This window comes from Rhinichthys klamathensis, unplaced genomic scaffold (assembly GCF_029890125.1).
Source record: "Rhinichthys klamathensis goyatoka isolate OS25496 unplaced genomic scaffold, OSU_Roscu_1.1 h1tg000372l_1, whole genome shotgun sequence".
In the NCBI taxonomy this organism is placed as follows: Eukaryota; Metazoa; Chordata; class Actinopteri; order Cypriniformes; family Leuciscidae; genus Rhinichthys; species Rhinichthys klamathensis.
Genome location: NW_026606879.1, coordinates 2160734 through 2182291, shown reverse-complemented (window position 1 = coordinate 2182291; position 21558 = coordinate 2160734). Strand labels below are relative to the sequence as shown.

Sequence of the window (21558 nt, the reverse complement as noted above, 5' to 3'; positions counted from 1 at the left end):
AATGCTTTTAATGAAATTTTGCAGTTAATCAACAAATCTGCATTATTTGCATAAATTAGTTTCCAAAGCTTAACTCATAAAGTACCATCTAACTAGCATACTTAGCAACAACTTACACACTTGGAATAGTGTTGGAATAGTTTTGGATAACTGACAAAAATTGCATAAACTAAATAATACATACTCTGAAAGGACTCTACAGAAGTACTACTAGAAGTGTAGTTCAGTGTTTCTTTGGATGATGTTGTAGCAGTATGCGAGCAAAGCTGGTTCTCTGGAATGTCCACATTCTTGTGAATGAGTCCATGAGACTGAGAGCGGCGATGACAGGAGAGCAAAGGTGTTTTCTGTCCTTCATTTCTAGTTTCCTTTTCTCCCCCCCTCTTGTCAGGCTGACTTTGTTTTCTTAATGAAAATCCAGATACCTTTGACTCAAACTTTTTTCGCAATGCTAGAACTGGGGAATCATTTATTTTCTTGATGTCTTGCTTATCTTCTTTTAGAGTTTCTGCATCAACGTGGGGTCTAGATTCCTTGTCCTTTCTGTCTTTCGACTTACTATGCACGCTATCAAATATTTCGGAAACATTAGATTCGAATTTATGTTTCACAGCAAGGACAGGCAATTCAGCAACCTTCTTATCTTTCACAAGATTTGCTTCGTTTGTATCTATAGTGTTATCAAAGCTTCCTGTCTCAACTTCTTTTTTGTCTAGAGACTTGCTACGTCCCATAGCCCAGGTAACTCGTCTTCTGTTAGCGACAGAATCTGAGGTCTCGTCTTTCCCTTTTTTATGAATGGGTTGCAATCTCCTTGCACGCATAGAGAATCTTCCAAAAAGTCCAAGCCCAGATTCTTTCTCCACCTCCCTGAGGTCTTGGACAGACTTGGATTTTTCCTGTAATCCTCTATGTCCAAACTCCAATGGGGCTCCTACAGGGCCAGGTCGATAAACCTCTTCATTTGATCTCCGTGGAAGAACTGGCGAGTTTTCTTCAGACTTTGCCCTTGTTAATCGTTTCAGGCCATGTGTCAAAGATGATTCCCTCTTCTTAAATCTTGCCTCAAAAAGTTCCTCTGAATCAATATCTTTGATATCCGTTCTAAGAGTCGGCTGGTATGCAGACGAAGCAGCAGCAAAAACAACTGGATGTCCAGTGGTAGGTTGAGTATCTGGCTGTGAGATTTTCAAGATAGGGATGGGTAACACTGAGAGAGAGGATGCCCGTTTGCCATTTACCTGCATTTTACTTGAATAATTTGAGGATATGTCATGTGGAAGTATATCAAGAGAAGATTTAGTACTTTTATTAATCTTTCCTTTCACACTGTCTTGAGAGAATGTGTGTTCTTCCATCTTCTCTAACTCCTTCTCAGTGTCATCTAATATAGATTCAGGCTGGGAGGTATTTATTATATGGACATTACCAATAGCCTCGTCTTCCTTAGACACCTGTTTATTTTCTAAGTCTGGAGTTGATGGCTTGGAAGACATTTCTCTTGGAAACACAGGCGTCGGACCAGCCTTGGTTTGATCTGTGATATTAGATTTGGCTTCCAGAAAAAGGGAGGGAATCTCTAGTGGGGCTCCAGATCTCCTATGTGGTGAAATTGACTCTGAGTTTCCCTCCCTTAGAGAAGACCTCTTCCTGGATACCGTTTTTGTTTCCCCAGGACTGTCAGTGGAGAATGCCTGAGAAACTCCTGAAGCACTCAACCCTGCATGTCTGAAGTTACGATCCAAAGAGGCAGTTCGCCTGTCATCATCAACACCCAGTGTCTCAAGCAGGGGGCCACGAAGACCACTCATATTCTTGTCAACAGTGCCCCCTCTTAGCAACCTCTGCCTCATAAGATCAAGTTTTAGAGCATAGTCTTCCTTGCTCAGCTTGCCTGTCTTTGGACTACTGCTCCTGTGTGGAAGCTCCATGGAAACTGCCTTTTTCATGTGATTTTGGCTTTCCTTTGTATTATCATTCACATTACCATCTTCAGGTGTGATCTGCAGTAGAAGTGCACTGTCAGCAGAACTCCCTCTTCGCATCAGCTCTCTTCTGGACTTGGCTGCTACCTGTTCAGCTTCTACACTTTCACCCATTTGCAAGGATTCTTTCAAGTGTTCAGTCATTTCGGCAATCTCCAGGTGGTCTACATTCTCCTGTCGATCAGTTGCCTGACATTCTGTGATGTCTTCGAGCCAATGACTGTTTTTTTGGTAGGTATCATTGTAACCTCTGATGACATTATCATCGTCCTCGTGAATCTCAGTAAGAGACATCCGGGAACCAGAGAACAACGTCATTGTGTGGGGCATAGGGATGAAAGGAAGTTCATCAGTGTCCTCATCTGAGTCGGATGACGACGATGGAGGTGGTGAGCAGTCTTTAAGGTTTCTAGGCACAGCAAGGGACACATGGCTTGAAGAGTCATCCAGCAATTCTGATATGGATCTCATCACCATTTTAGATTTGTATCTAATGAGTGAACACTGAAATAAAAAAATAAAAAAACCGAGTAAGGTAATGACCTTTTTTAAAAAAATGTTAAGGTTTTTTATGTTTGTTTTTTATTATTGCTTACCTGCCATTTCCGTCGGGCTAGTACTTGCTTATGTAATGTTGTGATGATGCTTTTTCCCTTTGTCAGTGACTGAGGAAAATATGACAATTAGATTAATGTGCTCTAAAAATACATTTCAAGCATGACAACTCTTGGAATACTTAAGCATGTTAATAAATATGACAATGTTAATGTATTTGGTCTTTGCAAAATAGATCTGCTATGCTGTTGCTGCAGAGCAATTACAGATAATTGCTACTGCCAATACATGCACAGGCAAGCTGCTGTAAGCATATGACATACTTACTTCTGACATACAAATACCATACATGACATTGCCCATAGCAGATCTACAGGGCTGGAGCTGGAGGAGGTGGTGGGTGTCTGATAGCATGCTGCAAGACTTGCTTACAGCAAACACAGAGCCAACTTATTTACAACCCCATTTCCAGAATAGTTGGGACATTTTGTAAAATGCTATAAAATCCAGAATATGTGATTTGATAATTCGCTTGAACCTTTATTTAACTGACAAATGTACAAAGAAAATATTTCCAATGTTTTCACTGCCCAACTAAATATAAACAAGTTTTGATTTTGATGGCTGCTACACACTCCAAAAAAGTTAGGACAGAGGCATGTTTACCACTGTGTCACTTGACCTTTCCTTACACTTATTAATCATTTGGGAATTAGGAATACTAATTGTTGAAGTGTTGCAAGTGGAATATTTGTCCAATCTTGTCTGATATAAGACCACTGCTCAACAGTCTGTGGTCGTCAATGTCCTATTCTTCTTTTCATGGTGGGTCATACATTTTCAATAAGAGACAGATCTGGACTGCAGGCAGTCAGTCACATCCATTCTATGGTGCAGAGTGTCTAGAAACCACTCAGTTTTAGCATGTGCAAAATGAGGCCTGGCATTTTCTTGCTTCCCAGGAAAAATGTAATCTTTATGGCAGTTTATGTCTCTGTATAATCCAAATATATGCCTCCATGTCAGTGGTACTTTCACACAAATGAAAGTTACGCATACCGCTTGCACTGATGCACCACAGGACAGATCAAAGTCTGGATGGTCCCTTTCGTCTTTGGGACTGAGAACTCGATGTCTGTTTTTTCCCAAAAACAAGCTGAAACATGGACACTTCTGACCACAGCACACATTTCCACTGTCTTTTAGACCATCTGAGATGAGCTTGGGCCCATCTCTGCTTAGAACTGTTGTATAGCTTTCTCCTTGCGTAACAGAGATTCAAGTGGCATTTATTGATGCAGCGTCAGACTGTGTCACGTAAAAAATGGTTTTCTAAAGTACTCCTGAGCACATGTGGCTGTATTTAACAGAGTAGCATTATGGTTTCTCATGCAATGCCGTCTGAGGGCTCAAAGGTCACGCACATTAAACGCGAGGTCTCCTGCCTTGCCCTACACAGACTGATATTTCTCTGGATTCCCTGAATCTTTTCACAATATTATGTATGGAAGATGGTGAAAAACATAAATTCTTTACAATCTTGCATTGAGAAATGTGATTTTTGAATTATTTGACAAAATCTCAAAGTGGTGAGCCATGACCCATCTTTGCTTACAAAGACTGAGAAGCTCTTTTACACCCAAACACGATTCCCTCACCTATTGCCAATTCACCTGCTCATTGTGTTGAGCAGGTTTCAAAAAAAAGTTGGATAATCTAAAGAGTTGGATTATCTAACTTGGATAGATAATCCAAGTTTCAAAACTTGGAAACTTGGAAACTTGTTTCAAAAGAGTTGGATAATCTAACTTGGATAATCTTTTTTTACTTTTTTGTTTGCCTCTGTCCCAACTTTTTTGTTGTGTGCTGCAGCCATCAATATCAAAATGTGTTTTAAAATACAATTATGATGTTCAGTGAAAACATAGGAAAACTTTTCTTTGTACTTTGGTCAGTAAACAAAAAAGGTTCAAGAGAATTAAAAAATCCCAGATTGCGAATTTTATTGCATTTTACAAAATGTCCCAACTTTTCTGGAAATGGGGTTGTAAATGTTAAGCAAGCAAGCCCATTGGCTGCAGATGCAATTAGCATGTGCCATGTAGTAATGATGTGATTGCTAGCAGATTGCATTAAGGTATTCGATAATTCAAGGGACAGTATCTCTGTTTTGTTATGTTGAATGGCAGCTATGTATTTTGTACACAGCTTCTGTTGGTAGGAGTCGAGTCAAAGTTACCAAAAGTGATGAACTGAAGTGTGTATGTATAATTTGTTTTACTGCATTAATCGGTACTGCAGCCTGTTTGTTAATATTCTATCATACCTTGAACCAAGGATGAAAAAGACATTCTGTGGCATCAGGTCTCCTAAAGTACAAATGGTTGAACATTACATTAAAGAGATCATAACTCGTCAGACATATTTACCACAATGATTGTGGTGCAATAAACACTTACAGTTTGTTTGGTACAAGGAGCTTTATGATGAACCCTTTTGCTTCTCTGCAAAGGTCTTTGAACATGCTTTCCTCAAATGCAACATTATAATTCCTGATGTTCAGCAGAGTGTCACGGTCATTTTCCCCAGCAAATGGGGAAACTCCTGTTAGGCTATGAATTATGTGAAAGATAAAGACATGTTACACATGTTGAATGCAAAATTATGTCAGTGGAGAGTTCAAAGTCAAGTCAAGTCAAGTCATATTTATTTATATAGCGCTTTTTACAATACAGATTGTTTCAAACCAGCTTTACAGAGATAACAGGAAAATAATGCAACAGTTTGTTTCCAGAAGAAAATAGTGCACAGTCCAGCTTAAGTAAGTTCTGTGATGTTTCATTTTTGTTGTAAAAAAGTTAATATATATATAGCCGCTCTGGAGAAAACCGTGATCGTCATCGTCACCGTCGTCATCAAATAGGCTATACATACCATAAATAAGTTATGACACCCACTGGCCTATGGAGAGAAAGGTTTTTTTTTTTTAGAAAATATTGAGAATGAAAGTTTAACCAACTGTCAAAGAGTTAGGTGATGTGATGGTCTTTTACCAAATGTCTGTAGATTTAGAGATAGGTGACTGGTTTACAATCTCAGGAGCAATAAATTCTGGTGTGCCATATTTGCAGTACAATTCTTCATTTGGTTTGACTTTCAGAGCATTGCCAAAATCACAAATACGAATGTGATCACTTTTCTGGTCTGCCATGAGAATGTTTTCAGGCTGAAATATACACACATACTGCATAATTACTTTTCTCTGAAAAGTCAAAACAGTAATTTAAAATTATTAGTAAAGCGTAGTAAATTATACAGTTTTATCTGTTGACCTTTATATCAAGATGAATTATGCCATTATGGTGAAGATAGGCGATACCCTCAAGTAGCTGTCGTATGATAGACTGAACCTGCACATAGAACACAAACATTAATTCTATGGAATATATTAATCTGTAAGTAATTTACTTACATTGTTTTAGCATCAATCAGCAGCAACTCATTTAACTAAATACACAGTTCAAACACCAATCAAAACACCAACCTCAGATTCTAAGATGGTAGTTCTTTTTGTTATTCTTTCCAGAAGCTCTTCGTGGCAACTTTATAATAATTTAAGGATAATGATGCAAGCAAACAGCTTCTTATTAAAAAAGGATAATTAATCAGAGGGAAAAGGATACAGTTCAGTAATAATGACCACTACACGCCTCTTTTCAAAAGCATCGTGGAAGTGGATGATCTTCTCATGGTCTAACTCTGACAGGAGGGTCATCTCTCTCAGGGAACAAGTCTTTCTCTTTGCCCGCACTGAGATGAATTTTGCTGCAAATGATTTACCTTTTTTTTGTGACACTCGCTTGACATATGAAAAAGCCCCTCTGTGAACACATGAAGACATTACAAACCTGTCAGATCCAAATATACACAGTGTTCGGTTACACTTTATTTTGAGGTGATGTAGTTACATTGTACTTACTCAAATAAGTACTGACTAATATTAATTAACTACATGTACTTACTATAGAGTTGTGGTTAGGGTTTGGTTTAGGGCTAATAATTTGTAATTATGCATACTTTAAGGTTATTACTATAGTAAGTACATGTAGTAATGTGTAACTACATCACCTTAAAATAAAGTGTTACCCGGTGTTCTTCTAATAATAGCAGTGTCCTTCTAGAATGGTATCTGACCTGCCAATCTCTTTGTGTATGTCATAGTAATCGGCCAGCCTACGCATCCTCCGAAGAATTGTGCCTTCATCTTCCATTTGCTCTTCTTCTTCCTCCACATTTTTGGCTGTGAATATATATATATATATATATATATGTGTGTGTGTATCACATTATCCTGTTAACTATACTAAACATGCAAAACAAGTTTCTAATAAGTAAACCCTGAGTTATTCACTAGAATTGCTTTTGGCCAGGCTAGCCATATTCAAACTAATTTGTATAACTTACCAGTATGGACAGTAAGCTCAGCCTTACAGGACACTGACCCAGCCATGTTCTTAGCAGTGCAAGTGTAGACCCCCATATCCTCAGGCTGAGCATTGAGAACAACAAGCGAGCACTCTCTGTCATCATACACAAAGGTAAGATGACTGCTTTCTACAAGAAGAATACTATCCTGAAAGTCAAACAGAACAAATCATCAAGGACAACAAAAAAAATTAAAAAATCTAATTTTCAAATTTCAATTATAGACATTCACATTCTCACGACTATAACCATTAACATGATCAAGAGTGTAAACGTACCTTGAACCAGATGATATCAGGGTCAGGTTTTCCATCTACAACAACAGCTAAACGAGATGTTTCCCCCACACAGACATCCAAGTCCTCCATGATGATCTCAAATGTAGGGGGCACTGAAATGGACACCAAAAACCAATTAAAAAAAACTTAAAAACTGAAGCAGGATCAATGCAGACAATCAATACTCAAGTACAAAGAAATTAAAGGAATAATTCGCCCCCAAAAAATATGTGATGCTTGTGTGATGATGTCATGAGAGTTTTGATGTTATTGACATGTTGTCATATTGGATTATACATACAGTTTATTATATTACTTTTACCCTTTATGTCCCATGACTTATGAGGTTTGATTTTATTGGATCATATACAAGTTAATCTATGTTTTGATTATTTCTCATCATGAAAAGTGATTCTTGTCAGACAGGTTGCTCACGTCACATCTACTACGTCATCAAGCTCAGTGTGAGCCTGCGCAGTGCGCTTGGCAATCAGGAAGTGAGTGCTTCTAATTGACTTCACTTTTCTCCGTTGAAGTCTATATGGGGTCGCTGTGTCCATTTTTTTTACTGTCTATGCTTGCCGCTGAACCGCGTCACAGCTCATTACCATAAAGTTGAGCTTCTTTCAACTTTCCGATTGACGCTCAAAACGCTCAAAACGCCCGAAACGTGACGCCGATGGATTTGACGCTACTTGCAGCTGAGAGAAGCCAGCTTCCATTGAAAATGAATGACTTCCGGCCGCTTTGGAAGCTCAAGTCGGTGGTGGTGTGAACGTACAGTCACGGAGGAGCGGAGGCATAACTGTACGTTCACACCGCCGCCGACTTGAGCGTCAAAGAAGCTCTGGCCGCCCTGTCAAGGACGCTTGTCAAAAAGTACGGGGAAGCTTGTTTGACGCTTTGGACGCTTTGAACGCTCTGACGTGTCAGGGAGAATAGAAGTGTCACAACATAAAATGTAATAAACAGGAAAAAAACTAGCAATACATTAAAGAAACCTTTTATAATGACAGCATTTTTATAACCGGTTTGGTCACATTTGGTCGGGGGAAAAAGAATAGAACTATTATTAATATTATTTGCGCTCAAATCGGTGTCACCGTGAGCAAATGAATTGCATTCCCGCTTTAAAACGAGCGATCGTAAATATTTCAAATAAAAGTTGCGCTCTCACGGTCCCTATAAGCAAACAACGTCATGTCATAAATGATAGGAAACCCAGCAACGGCGATTATTGGCTTCTCTTCCATTTTTCTCGGAACTAATGTTTTGGTAGGAACGAAAGTTTACATCGTGTGTTTCTCCGGAATCAGCCAGCGCGAGGGACGTCTATATTCCGATTGGTTGCTGGCGTTTTGCCGCTGCTTGCCGCTGAACCGCGTCACAGCTCATTACCATAAAGTTGAGCTTCTTTAAACTTTCTGATTGACGCTCAAGACGCTCAAAACGCCCAAAACGCGACGCTGATGAATTTGACGCTCCTTGCAGCTGAGAGAAGCCAGCTTCCATTGAAAATGAATGACTTCCGGCCGCTTTGGAAGCTCAAGTCGGCGGCGGTGTGAACGTACAGTAAGAGGAGCGACGACGTTGAATTTTGAAAAAATAATTCTGGTGAAAGAAATACATAAATGAAGAAGAAAGCCAAAATATTAAAAGTCATGAATGTATATTTACTGAGTAATTCACTGTTTTGTAGAGGGAGGGTCAAAAGGATAATTTTCACCTGAGATTTGGAGACAAATTACAGGGGGTAAATATGGCTTTAGAAAGATGACAGCCTCATCATTTTATTGTTACATGGATATTGGTATGTCTATTAGTTAAATCTGTGTACTTTAGCAATCTTTGTTGCATTATATGCCAAAGGTGACAGTTCAAAAATTGGGAAAAGCACTTGTGTTTTGTTTTTTTGCCCCAAGTTTGCATGCCTGTAACTCAATAAGTATTGAAGATATCTTAAAATCCTTTTTTAGATTTTGGTTTTTAACAAACATTTATTTTGGTATCTTCATTTTAATGGTTTCAGTCAATAGACTGAGAGAATGCATTCTTAATTTGTATTGAAAAAAAATATACTAATAGCCACTTGAATAAACTTATTTTTTTGGAAGGGTTGTTTTTTTGAGGCATAACTTGAAGGGGAATGGCTTAATGCGAGATGCCGACAGACCCTTCTCAAATAACATCTCAGAAAAAAAAAGGATAATATTACATAAACATGAAAATATCTGCTTAATGCCATTATGATATCCGACAGGAAACATTTTAGATTAGAGGCATATTATAGAATAGCAAAACACTTAAAATGTTACAAATCCTTCAAATTGCACATTGAATAGTTGCCTGCATTATGTACATGTGCTATAAAACATTTCTTTTACTGCTCTGCCATGCATTGCTGCTGATGTGCAGCTAAAAAAAATGAGTGAGCCTTCACCTGTCATGACCAGCTGCAGAGTGCAGAGGTCACTGCCATACTGGTTGTTTGCCATGAAGATAAGCTGCCCTACATCCGTACTTTTCACTTTGGCAATGTGGAGGGCATGCTGGTCATCATCAGGCATGGTCATCTCTAATGCACCAGGTTTGTTGACAAGCACCACTCCCCTTCTGGTAAACAATCATACTTAATATTCACAATTTATATTGTAGTTTGAATGTTTGGTTTGCATTTGTCACTAACCTTTTCCACATGCATGTTGCTTGGACATGATTAAGGGTTATTGTGATGGTGACCGGCTGGTTCTCAACTACATACACGATATCAGGTTTGTCCTGGATGACTGGAGCTTTGTGTAAATACTGTCCTATGGAAATTATGGAAAAATAATGAAAACATGATTTCAACAAGTCTACACACATTCATGATTTCCCAGGCAAAAAAGCTATGACAATTGCATTCATTTAAAGTGCAGAATACCAGAAGGTGCTGTATGAGTCATCAGGAACAGCATGAAAATATGTCATCAAAAAGTAAAGGATATCTACAAATGTATCTACAGTGAATACAGAGAACTTGAGCACAATTTTTTTCTATACCTCTGTCAATGAGCTGGACCAGGTCAGTGGGTTGTGAGGGTTTGCTGAATGCTTTTCCGGTGGCACTAAGGACTCTGAAGGAATAACACACTCCCTTAGAAAGTGAGGGAACCGTATAAGAGGTGTCTCTGAGGCTGGAGGCAATGGTTGTCCATTGGGTGGAGCCCAGAGCTTGTTGTTGAAGAACGTACATGAGTGAAGCAGGATCTGAAATGAATGAAGGACAAGGAAAATGCTATAGGGGAGGCTAAGATTAACAGGTATACTTTGACTGAGATGATCGAGAAGTCAAGATCTTCAAAAAAGAAGATTTTTTGAATGGATTTTTGTTTAAATGACTGAAATGACATCTGTGATTAAGCTCAATATATTATCATGTTTTATTCTATGACATAACATACATCAGTAATGCCCCCTTGTGATTTTGTAAAGCTTTTACTTGAAAAAGGTGGTTACTAATAAGTGGCTAAATGGAACAACAGAGATTGTCAGGGACATTAAACGTCATCACAATGAACGGGCAAACTCATCTACCCCACTAGTCCCGCATTAACAACCTTATTGTGTTTATAGCCACGCTCTTGCAAACTAATCTAACTTTTATGTTTTTTAAAAAAGACTTAAAGAGACACTGAAGCTTAATAGTGGTGACCTTGAAGTTGTGCAACTCTGGTGTAGTTAGTTTTTAGCCTACATTTAGCTTTTTACTTCTACCTATTGTATTTAGGCTTTAGAATTTATAAATGTTGTGTTCATTTGAAGAGATAATCATGATGAGCAAAATGTGCAAAAATCATAAACTTGTGTTGGTCACAGAGCTTATAATTCAAAAGCCAATAGAGAAATCACACTGGTTTTGTAAAGGGAGACAGTGCGATGCTAAAAATACGTTATAATCGCACTCATTAGCAAACAACAACAATCCAATGATCAAAATAGACAAAATAAACTTCCTGCTCTAACTTTTTGTATCATGTTTCTCTTGTGCAACTCTCATTCACATACAGCTGTATATAATGAGCCATTTCTAAATATATGGACATGTATATCATCACTTGTTAAATTAACTCTTTCACCGCCATTCACAGAATTTCCGGTAACACTTTACAATACGGGTGCGCTAATAAGCATTAATTCATGCTTAACTAATGCACAGATAATACTGAATTAATGTGTAACTAATGATTATCTAAGCTATTCATTAATGATTACCCCATTAGGAACTAATTAAGAGTCTGTATGGTTAATGTATTAGTTCATACATGAATTGTTATTAATTAAATATGTAATTGTGAATTAATTCCCTAATAACTCATTTTTTTAACTAATAGTGTTAATTAATATGTTAATTACCAGAATGAGCCAAAGCCTTGTATTTCAACTTCCAGATAATACAGGTACACTAACATGCATTAATACATGATTAATTACTTCATTGTTAGTGCAAATTCATGTGTAAATTACTACAATTACTAAATGACTAGTTAATAATGATGTGCCTCAACAAGTAAAGTCATAACATAATTATACCTTTGCAAATCATTAGCTAATGATTAATTAAAGCAGACAACTGGAAGTTGAAGTGCATAGCTTTGACTAATTGTGGTAATTAACACATTAATTTACACTATTAGTTAATAAAATATGTTATTAAGGAATTAATACAAAATGACACATTGAATTAATAGCAATTCATGTATTACTTAATCTATTAATCATATAGACTCTTTATTAGTTGCTGATGCAGTAATCATTAATTAATGGTTTAGTTCTTTATGAATCATACATTAACTCATGATTATCTATGAATTAGTTAAACATGAATTAATGCATATTAGTCCACCCGTATTGTAAAGTGTTACCGAATTTTCCGTCATTTGACAACACTTCCTCGCCATTGACGGAATATTCCGGCAATCCAGGTTTTCACTATAATATGGTAGGGCGGGAATGCTATTACACATCCTCTGAAAGAGTATATAATCTCCAGATCAAAACACAAGGGAAAAATAAGCAGAAACAAGTAAGATAAGCACTTATGCACATGTTGCAGTCTTTGACTCTGACAAAAACATGATTTTCTCAGCTTTTTGTTCAAAATGTTGCTTTTATGAAACTTACCAACATTCAAGTGTTGATAAAAAAGAATGCATGAAGCTAGAATAAAATTGCTGTTTAAAAAAAAGTTTAAAAGCAGAGGCTCGGTTTCTTTTGATTTCCATTACACGAGAGTAGATGTTAAAACTTCATGCTGATTTGCACTCGGCTCTCGCCAAGAAGACGTAGCTTACAGTAAACTAATGTGATCCATATGTGTCTCCATCCATTTACGTTTCCTTCCATATGATGATGTAAATATCCTTCTTTCTGGTGTTAATGGCTGAAGTATACTGCTGGCTCCAGGGATCAGCTTATTTTCTCCCTGGCGCATCAGCATAACAACCGTCTGGATTGAGATAAGTAGGGTACATCTCTGGGGTCTTCAATTGGGCACCTTCCGTCCTCAGTGTTTCGTCGACTAGCCCAAGGCACCTCAAGAGGGCTCAACGGTGATTCTGGCGTCCCAATATCACCCCCCTCCTTCCGCCACTCAACTCAGCCCAGCTTACTTATCTGTACATCAGCGTTTCTTTCTATTGTGCTTGAGATCCCCAGCCAGAATCTTTCAGTCTCAACCAGAATCTTTCCGCCAGTTGCTGCTCCTCTCTGCTGCTTCAGATAAGTTCTTCACTGTGCGACGCAACTCTTGGCCACTGAATCCGACTTCTCTGAGAGTGTGCCACAAATCCTCGACAACCCACTTCCACTGGGTAAACCGGACTCACCATCCTCACTGTTCCGCTTCAGTGGCTAGTTGAGCATACCGCAGTTTCTTCCTCTCATACACCTCATCTACAGCATCCTCCCATGGCACTGTTAACTATGTCAGGTGAACAAGGAGTGCTGATCCAGACCACAAGACAATATCTGATTGAAGGTTAGTGGTGGCAATCTCAGGTGGAAAAATAAGCCATTGATCAACATCTGCCAGCATTTTCCAGTCTCTAGCAGCTTCCAGTTGTCCTGGGCGAGGATTGGTTTTAACACCTTTTATTGGTAGTTGCTCTCCTGGGTAGAGGAATGTTGTCTCTTGTGTGTAATGTTTTGATAGAACAGGTGGCAACTTATTGGTCATGTTACGCTTGCGCTATGCTAAGGCCAAACATCGCAGCACCTGGTCATGGCGCCAAGTAAACCGTCCTTGGCTAAGAGCCACCTGTCAAAATGTGCCTTAATGTTGCAGGTGATGAACACAAAGGACATGAGTGATCCTCCCCTACCCAGAGGTTTAGGTTCTGTGTTGATGGGAGAACATCATATGTTGACCTGATGATGAAACTGATCATACTCTGGGGTGCATTTCCCGTACAACGATGTAACTCGATGCTTCACTACCATAGTACGATGCATTGTTGAAGAAATCAACTAGCTAGTCACGACCGTTTCCCGAAACCATATTGTTGCAAAGTGGTCGTTCAACCACGTTGGTGCGCACGTGGTGGAGTAATAACTTATTTTAATGAAACTGTTTGAGATCGAATTAATGCCTGATGTTTTGATATTAATGAGCTCTTAACACATTATAGTCCTTCACGTCTATTGCGAACTCAAAATTCCTGCCAGTTGATAATACCTAGAATATCAAAATCGACTGCAGGCGGTAGATCCTTTTCCTATTTAGCACCAAAACTTTGGAACAGTCTTCCTAACATTGTCCGGGAAGCAGACACACTCTGTCAGTTCAAAGCTAGACTAAAAACACATCTCTTTGACCTTGCATACACACAACACACGATAGACTTCTATAATTCAATGTTAGGCTGCATAGATTAGGTCAGCAGGAACCGGGAACACTTCCCATAAATCCTGATGTACTCGTTAAATCATAAGAAGAATGGCATCTATGCTAATATTAGTCTCTTTGTTTATCACGAGGTTTACCGCAGTCCGCCGGATCCAGGCCGTATCCAGATCTGATGAAGGTCCTGCGTCTGGACGCGACGACAACGCAGTCCTGAAGTGTCACTAGTCCCTCCCTGTGAAGGCCTCCTTCCCTTTACCTCTGTACAGATAATCGTTGTCGGGATAATTCCGGTTCACGTGGCTACGCCGAAGCGATAAAATTCTGTATTATAAATTTTAAGGCCAGTCAAGTAGTTTGTTGAGGGTTGTTTTTTTTTAGGGAAGGACTACATACCTGCGCACATATATTCAAATGCGCATACCTATAGAATGAACTCTTAATAACGCATGTGCACGCCATCAGCGTTCTCATAGGTTCGCGTTTTTAAAGTTTGCGTAGAGAGAACTTAAGTGTTTTCTGTTAAAACGGTGTCGTGTTAGAGGCCCCTAAGTTAATAACTAATGATCGTTGAGACGGAAGTGAATCAATTAAAACTAACTTTAGCTGGAAAATAACTTTATTCTAGAGCTGTCATTAAGCCAAAACAATCTCTGTTACTTTAATTTCCTATTATCACTGTAAAGCAGCTTTGGAACAATCTACATTGTTAAAAGCGCTAAATAAATGAAGATGACTTGACTTGACTTGACTTGATATAAATTACAGACATGGCATCTGAGGAATATTAATTTTTCTCAGTTATTTCACTTTATTTCCAGATTATATCATAGACTCGTTCTTACATAGTAGCTAGAGCACGTTCGCACATGCGCAGTCTTCAAAAACGGTGTTTTAAATCTCTTGACAAACTCAAAGACGAAAAATGATTTGTATGCATTATAAATAAAAGACACAGATGGTACTGAATGTCAGCTTGCTTATTTTGCTCAAGATAAGGATTTATTAAGTCCACATGTCATGCAATGTAGAAACTATGCTTCTAACCACAGATCGAGAGCTGTCGTTCCAACCACACAACTTTGTGATGCTGTTTGCGAATGTTCGTTGGAACGATGATTTCGGGTCACATCGACTCACTGAACTATGCTGATAACAACGGAACTTGCGACCATAGTTGGCTAACAATGGTTTCGGGAAACGCACTCCTGTTCCATTGACCATAGGTCTTGCCAGCCAATCTTGAGTTCATCCACACTTTCCCATCTCATCCATTTTCCCTGTTTGGCCTGGGAACTACACCTAATCCTCTCCTCCTGCTTTTGCACCTCATTGACTACCAGCTTCCTCCTTTGAGCTGGGGCTGCCTTGTGCCATGTAGGAGGAGCAAAACTGAGACCAAGACCCCCACTTCCATGCTGAACTTGCTGGATGATATCACCAATTCCAAGGGCAGCCTTTACCGTATATTGCATGTTCAGATATTCATACAACAAAATATTCTGGGGGCCATGAAAGTTTTGTGGAAATAAGCAAAAATGCTGGCGGTGGCTGGCAACTTAAAGGGGTCATCGGATGCAAAATTCACTTTTACATGGTGTTTGCATATAAATGTGTCTTTGCAGTGTGTAGACACAACCATCCAAAAATGAAAAAAATTCATTCACTCTTTTTTTTATCCTCAAAAAGCCTAAACACTCTCAATAATCAAGCCTTTTGGATTCTCTGAGCAATATGATGTCATATTGCTCATGCTCCCCCCACGACCACTGACGGACTGTCCAGTATTAGCATATTTCCGCCCTCAGCCATTTGTATTCTGTCTGCCAAGGCAGGTTGCCAAGGTAGTCTTGTGTCGACACCCCCCACGGAAGAGATGGGTGGGGTGAGCAGTTGCTCATTATCATTTAAAGAGACATGCACCGAAACGGGTCACTGTGAACAGAGCTGTTTTTGAGGAGGTAAAAGGGTGCTGTTTTACACAACCATTGAGAAATTTTAACCAAACTGTACATGAAGACCCTAAAGAATCATACCAACTTGTGGAAAATGGGCATCTGATAACCCCTTTAAAAAAAAAACTTTAACTTTAAACAAAAAATATCAGGAACTATCATGCCAGGATAGTTTAAGAAAAGACATAGACAAATTTACCCATGGATGGATCCAGGTTTTTTGGTCCTTTCCAGCTCAATGAGACCGTTTTCCCAGTTACATATCCAATTAGTGGAGGACCATCAGGTGGCTCAGGAAGGCTAACTGTCATGAAGCTACAATGTTAGTGAGGCAGACACATATGAATGTTACAATACTACTATATATGAGAGGAAGTTCCATCTTACCTGCAACATATAGATGAGCATAGCAGGCAGCCTTCCCCACTTTATTGGAGATGATACATTTATACACACCACTGTGGCCATGACACACAGAATTAATGACCAGACTGTGAACATCCCTGTCTAGAAGAGGTACATGACAGGATATGATTAAAGACGACATGTATTCGGGAGACAATAAATGTAGTAAACGAATAAGAACCTCCCAGTTAGAATTCAAGGCATTGTTACACTATAGATGGCCTTTAATATCCTTTAAAATGCTTTTGACAATATTTGTGTGGACTTACACTGTATCATCTTTACTTCATCAGTGCTCTCTATCATCTTGCCATTGTGGAACCAAAAGATTTTGGGGTATGGCAGGCCTGTTACCCTGCACTTCAATACTGCTTCTTTCCCTTCTACTACTTCCAGGTCACTGAGAGGTTTTATGAAGTCTGGCATTGTCTTGTGTTCCACCTCTCCCTCAGACACCTCAGGCTCCTCAGGAATTGATGGCATCTTTTCTAACCTGGACCTGAGTGCAAAATGAACAAACAAATGAGACAGAAAAAGAATAAAGAATGTTAATTATACATTGATAAGAAAAGTTGGTCTTCTTACATGTGAGTACATATGGCCGGTCGAGGTTCCTGTACATAGAGTTCAGCTGAGCTCTCCGCTTCTCCATGAACATTTCGAGCAATTACTGTGTAAAATCCCTCACTCTCCTTGTTAACATGAGTGATGAGCAAAGAGTGATGCCCATTTACTTGGAGAATGCGAATATTATCAGTCTCCACCACAGGTTGTTCTAAGACACAAAATAGGTATTTTTAATCAGTGTTGACAAATGTTTTTGTTGCTTTTGTTCCAAGCAGAGTTATTTCAGAAAAATTCTTCTGCAGCTGACTCTTTATTTTTACCACAATGAGTCCAGGTGACTTCAGGAGGGGGAAATCCACTGACTTTGCAATCAAATTGTGCAGACCAGCCTTCAGTAGCCTCCAGTACCTCTAGTTTCCGTGTAAAGAGTGGCTCCTTCGATGGAATCACCAGAAGATTAGCTGTACAAGTGAGTTTTTCTGTACCATACAAGTAGGAAAAATAAGCACAGTTAATATTAATCAGAAGTTATGCAAGCAAATAAGCATTATTGGAAAGCAATATTAATTATATTATATTATAGATAGCCTATTACATACATCATGTAGCCTGTTACAGCATATATGATGTAACACAGCTATGCTCACTTTTCACAGTTGGTATGACTCCTACCTTTTGCTGAACTGACTTTGCAAGTATAGCTTCCACTGTAGTCTTCATGTGCAGATTTAAACAGAAGATGGCATCGATGTCCATCAAACTGCATCTTACAATCAAATAGTGCTGGCTGTATCAACTTCCCATTGGCTAGCCAATCAACATCCAAAGCCTGTGGCCCAGTTATGAAACATTCAAACAAGGCTATCTCTCCTGCCTTGACTTTCACATCCTGCATAGGTCTGGCAATGGTCAGAGATGACTCAGCAGTAGCTGCTAGGCAGAAAAGAACAGTTACAAGTCATGTTCAATCCGAAGTTCAAGCCTTAGCTTGAAATAGAATTACTTGCAGAAATATCAACATTTATTGACAATATTAAAGGCAAGTGATTTGTTCCAGAATTTTCTTTTTGTTATGCTGGTTGAAAGTCTCTTCTGATCCTGATAGAAGTTAAGTAGTCTATTTAGTTAAGTAGTCTAAATGTAATGTATGTATGGTCTGTGGAAGGTGTAGACCATAAAATGTTCATCTAATCATTGCTCTCATTCCAAAAGGACAACGATGTCCTACCTGCCTGTCAACGTATATATTTCACACATTCGCGAACCCTGCTTTCACAGACATCCCAAGTCAACAGCGTGTTTTGCTATGCAGAGTTAGACAGATGTTAGTTACCGAGCACCGCAAACCAAAATTTTTACAGTTCTTCCTGAACCAAAACATTGTGCTAATGCTGCATTTATAACTCGAATTTATGCGTTTCAATGGCAATACTATCAACGCCGAAATGAATCTGCAACAGTCAGGTGATACAGGTCAGTGCTCTTTTTAGGTGTTTATGTTCATTATTATTGTAATGTTATGTGCTTTGAGACATGAGGTAGTTCATGTGAGACATGAGGTATTTCATGCGCATTCATGTGTTTTGGAGGAGGCGTGGTTTTTGAGACGCTCTGAAGGGAGGGTGGGATCTTATGCTTTCAAAGCTAGCTTGCTATTGCTAGCCTCTCCGAAAACCACCTCCTTACCTTTAAGATGCAGTGGGGTTAAAAAGTCTAAAGACATTGAAAATCAGGGATTGTTTTCATTTAAATCTGGAATAAATAAAAAAAAGTGTGGGGTAAAATGAACAGATTCTCAAAGTCTCTAAAACGCTGACCATGTTAGCATCTGTACATATTGTGAATACTGTAAATAATTAAATGGGAGATGTATGTAATTTTATCTAATTTACATTCTAGAACTTTCAACGACAGGAGCAAAATATGATCATGTACTACAGTATGTTGTCTCTAAATAGAACACAGAACTGTCCTTGCAGCATTCAAAATAAAAGCCTCTAAAATGCTAATTAATTGCAATAATGCATTTCTAGAATTTTTTAAATTGCAAAACCTTCTATTAAAGGCATACTGTAAATCATCAGTTTTTTTCATCAGTCCATACCAGCACAATTGCTTGCTGTAAAGCAAAATGGGAACATAACTGAACCACAAGATGAAAAAAAAATCCTCAATGCTTTCTCCCTCCTACCCCTTGCACTTTTATAAATTCTTGGTCTTCCTTATTATTATTACTCGTGTTGTCACACGTCAACGATTGCCACCTGAAACCTAAGGCATGTTCATTATAAGACTCATTGGTATGGCATTCCGTAATGAAACTAGACAATAAATATTTGGATATATCCTAGAGAACAGTTAGTTCTGGTCCTTGAATCAAATGCAAAAAAATAAAAAAAATAAAAATAAAAGCCATTCGTATTTTGATTATGGCTTGAATTTATTTTGTGATTGTAGTCTATTAAACTACAAATCAGCAGATACACTAACAGACATTCTGTCACCTTGTGAGTATTAACTATTAGTTATTATGCATATTGATAGTGGCACCTTGTGTTTGGTGTTGGTATGACATACTTATTGTTAGCTAGCAAACATTTGTTGACTTGAGAATTATTTTAAAATGTTTTATGGAGGAAAAAAGATTTTTACAGAAGGAACATTTTAAGTATTTAGTTTTTATCAAATAAAAATAAAAAAACTTAGGAAATAGACTCCAGAAGGTACTAAGAATAAGATTTTTTTTCACTTTATGATTAAGGACTTCTAAATACAATGAGACGTATAGTTTTATGTATACCATAGTTGTAGGTGTATAGTGTGACTAAACTTTTCACTGTACTTATTTTGATAATATTCAAAAATAATTAATTGGTCTTAAAATTGGTCATATTATTGGGGAAAAAATTATATTAAAAAACTTGATGCAGACATTATTACTATTATTAATTTGCTATCAACATCATCACAATAAAATGTATTGTTGTACTTAATGTTAGTAATTTAATTCCACCCACTCTTACTTTCACAATTCATTACTGCACTTGGGTTTTTATTTCCTACCATTAATGTTGTAATGACAGTGTAATGGTTGGCAACAGAAGAGAAAAACTGCCGAGGATTTTGGCCAGTGAACAAAAGCAGATGGCTCAGAGTGAGATAACTGACCACAGCTGGGGAGATAATAGATTTACCACGTGGTCCCTGATCCAATAAATTTGTTTCCACCGATGAAAAGGCAGTGGCCTCAGCACGGAACAGACACTGCGGCTTCATGGAAAATTCCAGGAACATTGCTTTGTTGAAAGGTGTCACAGCATTTAAGCAGTAGTAAACTTGTCCTGACAATTCACTAAACAAATGTATATGTCCTGTTTTGAATGTTAAGCTCACTGCCTTTTCTTTTCTTTCTTTCTTTCTTTCTTTCTTTCTTTCTTTCTTTCTTTCTTTCTTTCTTTCTTTCTTTCTTTCTTTCTTTCTTTTTAAATCCTCAATTTCCTTTGCAGTGTTATAAAGTTATTGTCTCTGGTCTTTTTTTGCAGAGAAGAAAGCTGCTTCTGTGCCATTATAAGTTGATTTGCTGATACTTTCACTTTAGTTTGTATGGTTTCAAATAATAACTTTACATGCTTGTTGTTGTTCCGCACTAAAATGAACACATGAAATGCATTTTCAATAACGAACTGAAAGACGCCGATTAATTTCTTTGTGGAACACGAGAAATGAAAGTGAGGTGTTTTTCTTTCACTCTAAGCTTAAAACATACTCTGTGCAAAATGAGGACAAACACTTCTAGCTATACCCTTAAAAAAGAACTATACTTCAAGTTCATTTTAAGTATACTGAATTAATGTTCAAGTATATTTTTAAGTATACTTTATTTAGTAAGTATACTAATATCAATGTACTAGAAGCATACTTGTAAGTGTTCTGTCTCAATATACTTGGGACTAAATGGGTCCACATTTTAGTGTATAAAAGTACTTTAATTGTAACTAGTAAACTTTGAGTACATTACTAGTTTAAAACTAAGTTTTTTAGTTTCTACTGAAACTATACTAGGCCTACAAGTGAACTTATAGGTATACTGATAGTTTACTAGTCAAATACTTGCAGCACATTTTTGCAGCACATGTTTAGTTTATGAAAGTACACTTTGACGTATACTCTCAGTAAATTACCTAGTTCTGGCATGAAACTCTAGATGGCGCAGGCTGATAAGTCTTTGACTCATTTGGTAGCGATCACGTTATCTACATGGCACAGCTGATTGGCTGCTGTTGCATCAGCGTCCAATGAGCTGCAGCTCAACTTTCAAACAAATTCCGAGGTGTTTCTGGTAGCAGTATGCAGTGAGCTTTCAGAAACGCTTTCAGAATTCACCTGGAATCAACATCTAAGATAAGTGATTGATGTGTTATTCCACATCTTGTGTTTCGCATATT

The 21558-nt window shown here is 38.1% G+C and overlaps 1 protein-coding gene across 9 annotated transcripts in view; it reads right to left on the bottom strand.

Moving 5' to 3' along the window:
* Positions 1–21558, bottom strand: part of spega (striated muscle enriched protein kinase a) — a 71073-nt gene that overhangs the window by 12848 nt on the left and 36667 nt on the right. For 8 of the 9 annotated variants that reach the window (XM_056233536.1, XM_056233539.1, XM_056233538.1 and 5 more), the window contains 21 exons: positions 17786–18046; positions 17434–17592; positions 17132–17321; positions 16816–17045; positions 16529–16648; positions 16341–16445; positions 10346–10552; positions 9990–10113; positions 9744–9916; positions 7304–7416; positions 7005–7173; positions 6735–6840; positions 6224–6421; positions 6085–6142; positions 5873–5950; positions 5594–5766; positions 5475–5501; positions 5000–5152; positions 4867–4909; positions 2582–2650; positions 185–2489 (listed from right to left, as the gene is read on the bottom strand). In XM_056233536.1, coding sequence (XP_056089511.1) covers positions 185–2489; positions 2582–2650; positions 4867–4909; positions 5000–5152; positions 5475–5501; positions 5594–5766; positions 5873–5950; positions 6085–6142; positions 6224–6421; positions 6735–6840; positions 7005–7173; positions 7304–7416; positions 9744–9916; positions 9990–10113; positions 10346–10552; positions 16341–16445; positions 16529–16648; positions 16816–17045; positions 17132–17321; positions 17434–17592; positions 17786–18046 — 5061 coding nt within the window. The remainder of the gene's footprint in view (positions 1–184; positions 2490–2581; positions 2651–4866; positions 4910–4999; positions 5153–5474; positions 5502–5593; positions 5767–5872; positions 5951–6084; positions 6143–6223; positions 6422–6734; positions 6841–7004; positions 7174–7303; positions 7417–9743; positions 9917–9989; positions 10114–10345; positions 10553–16340; positions 16446–16528; positions 16649–16815; positions 17046–17131; positions 17322–17433; positions 17593–17785; positions 18047–21558) is intronic. The other variant, XM_056233537.1, reaches the window with a different exon arrangement.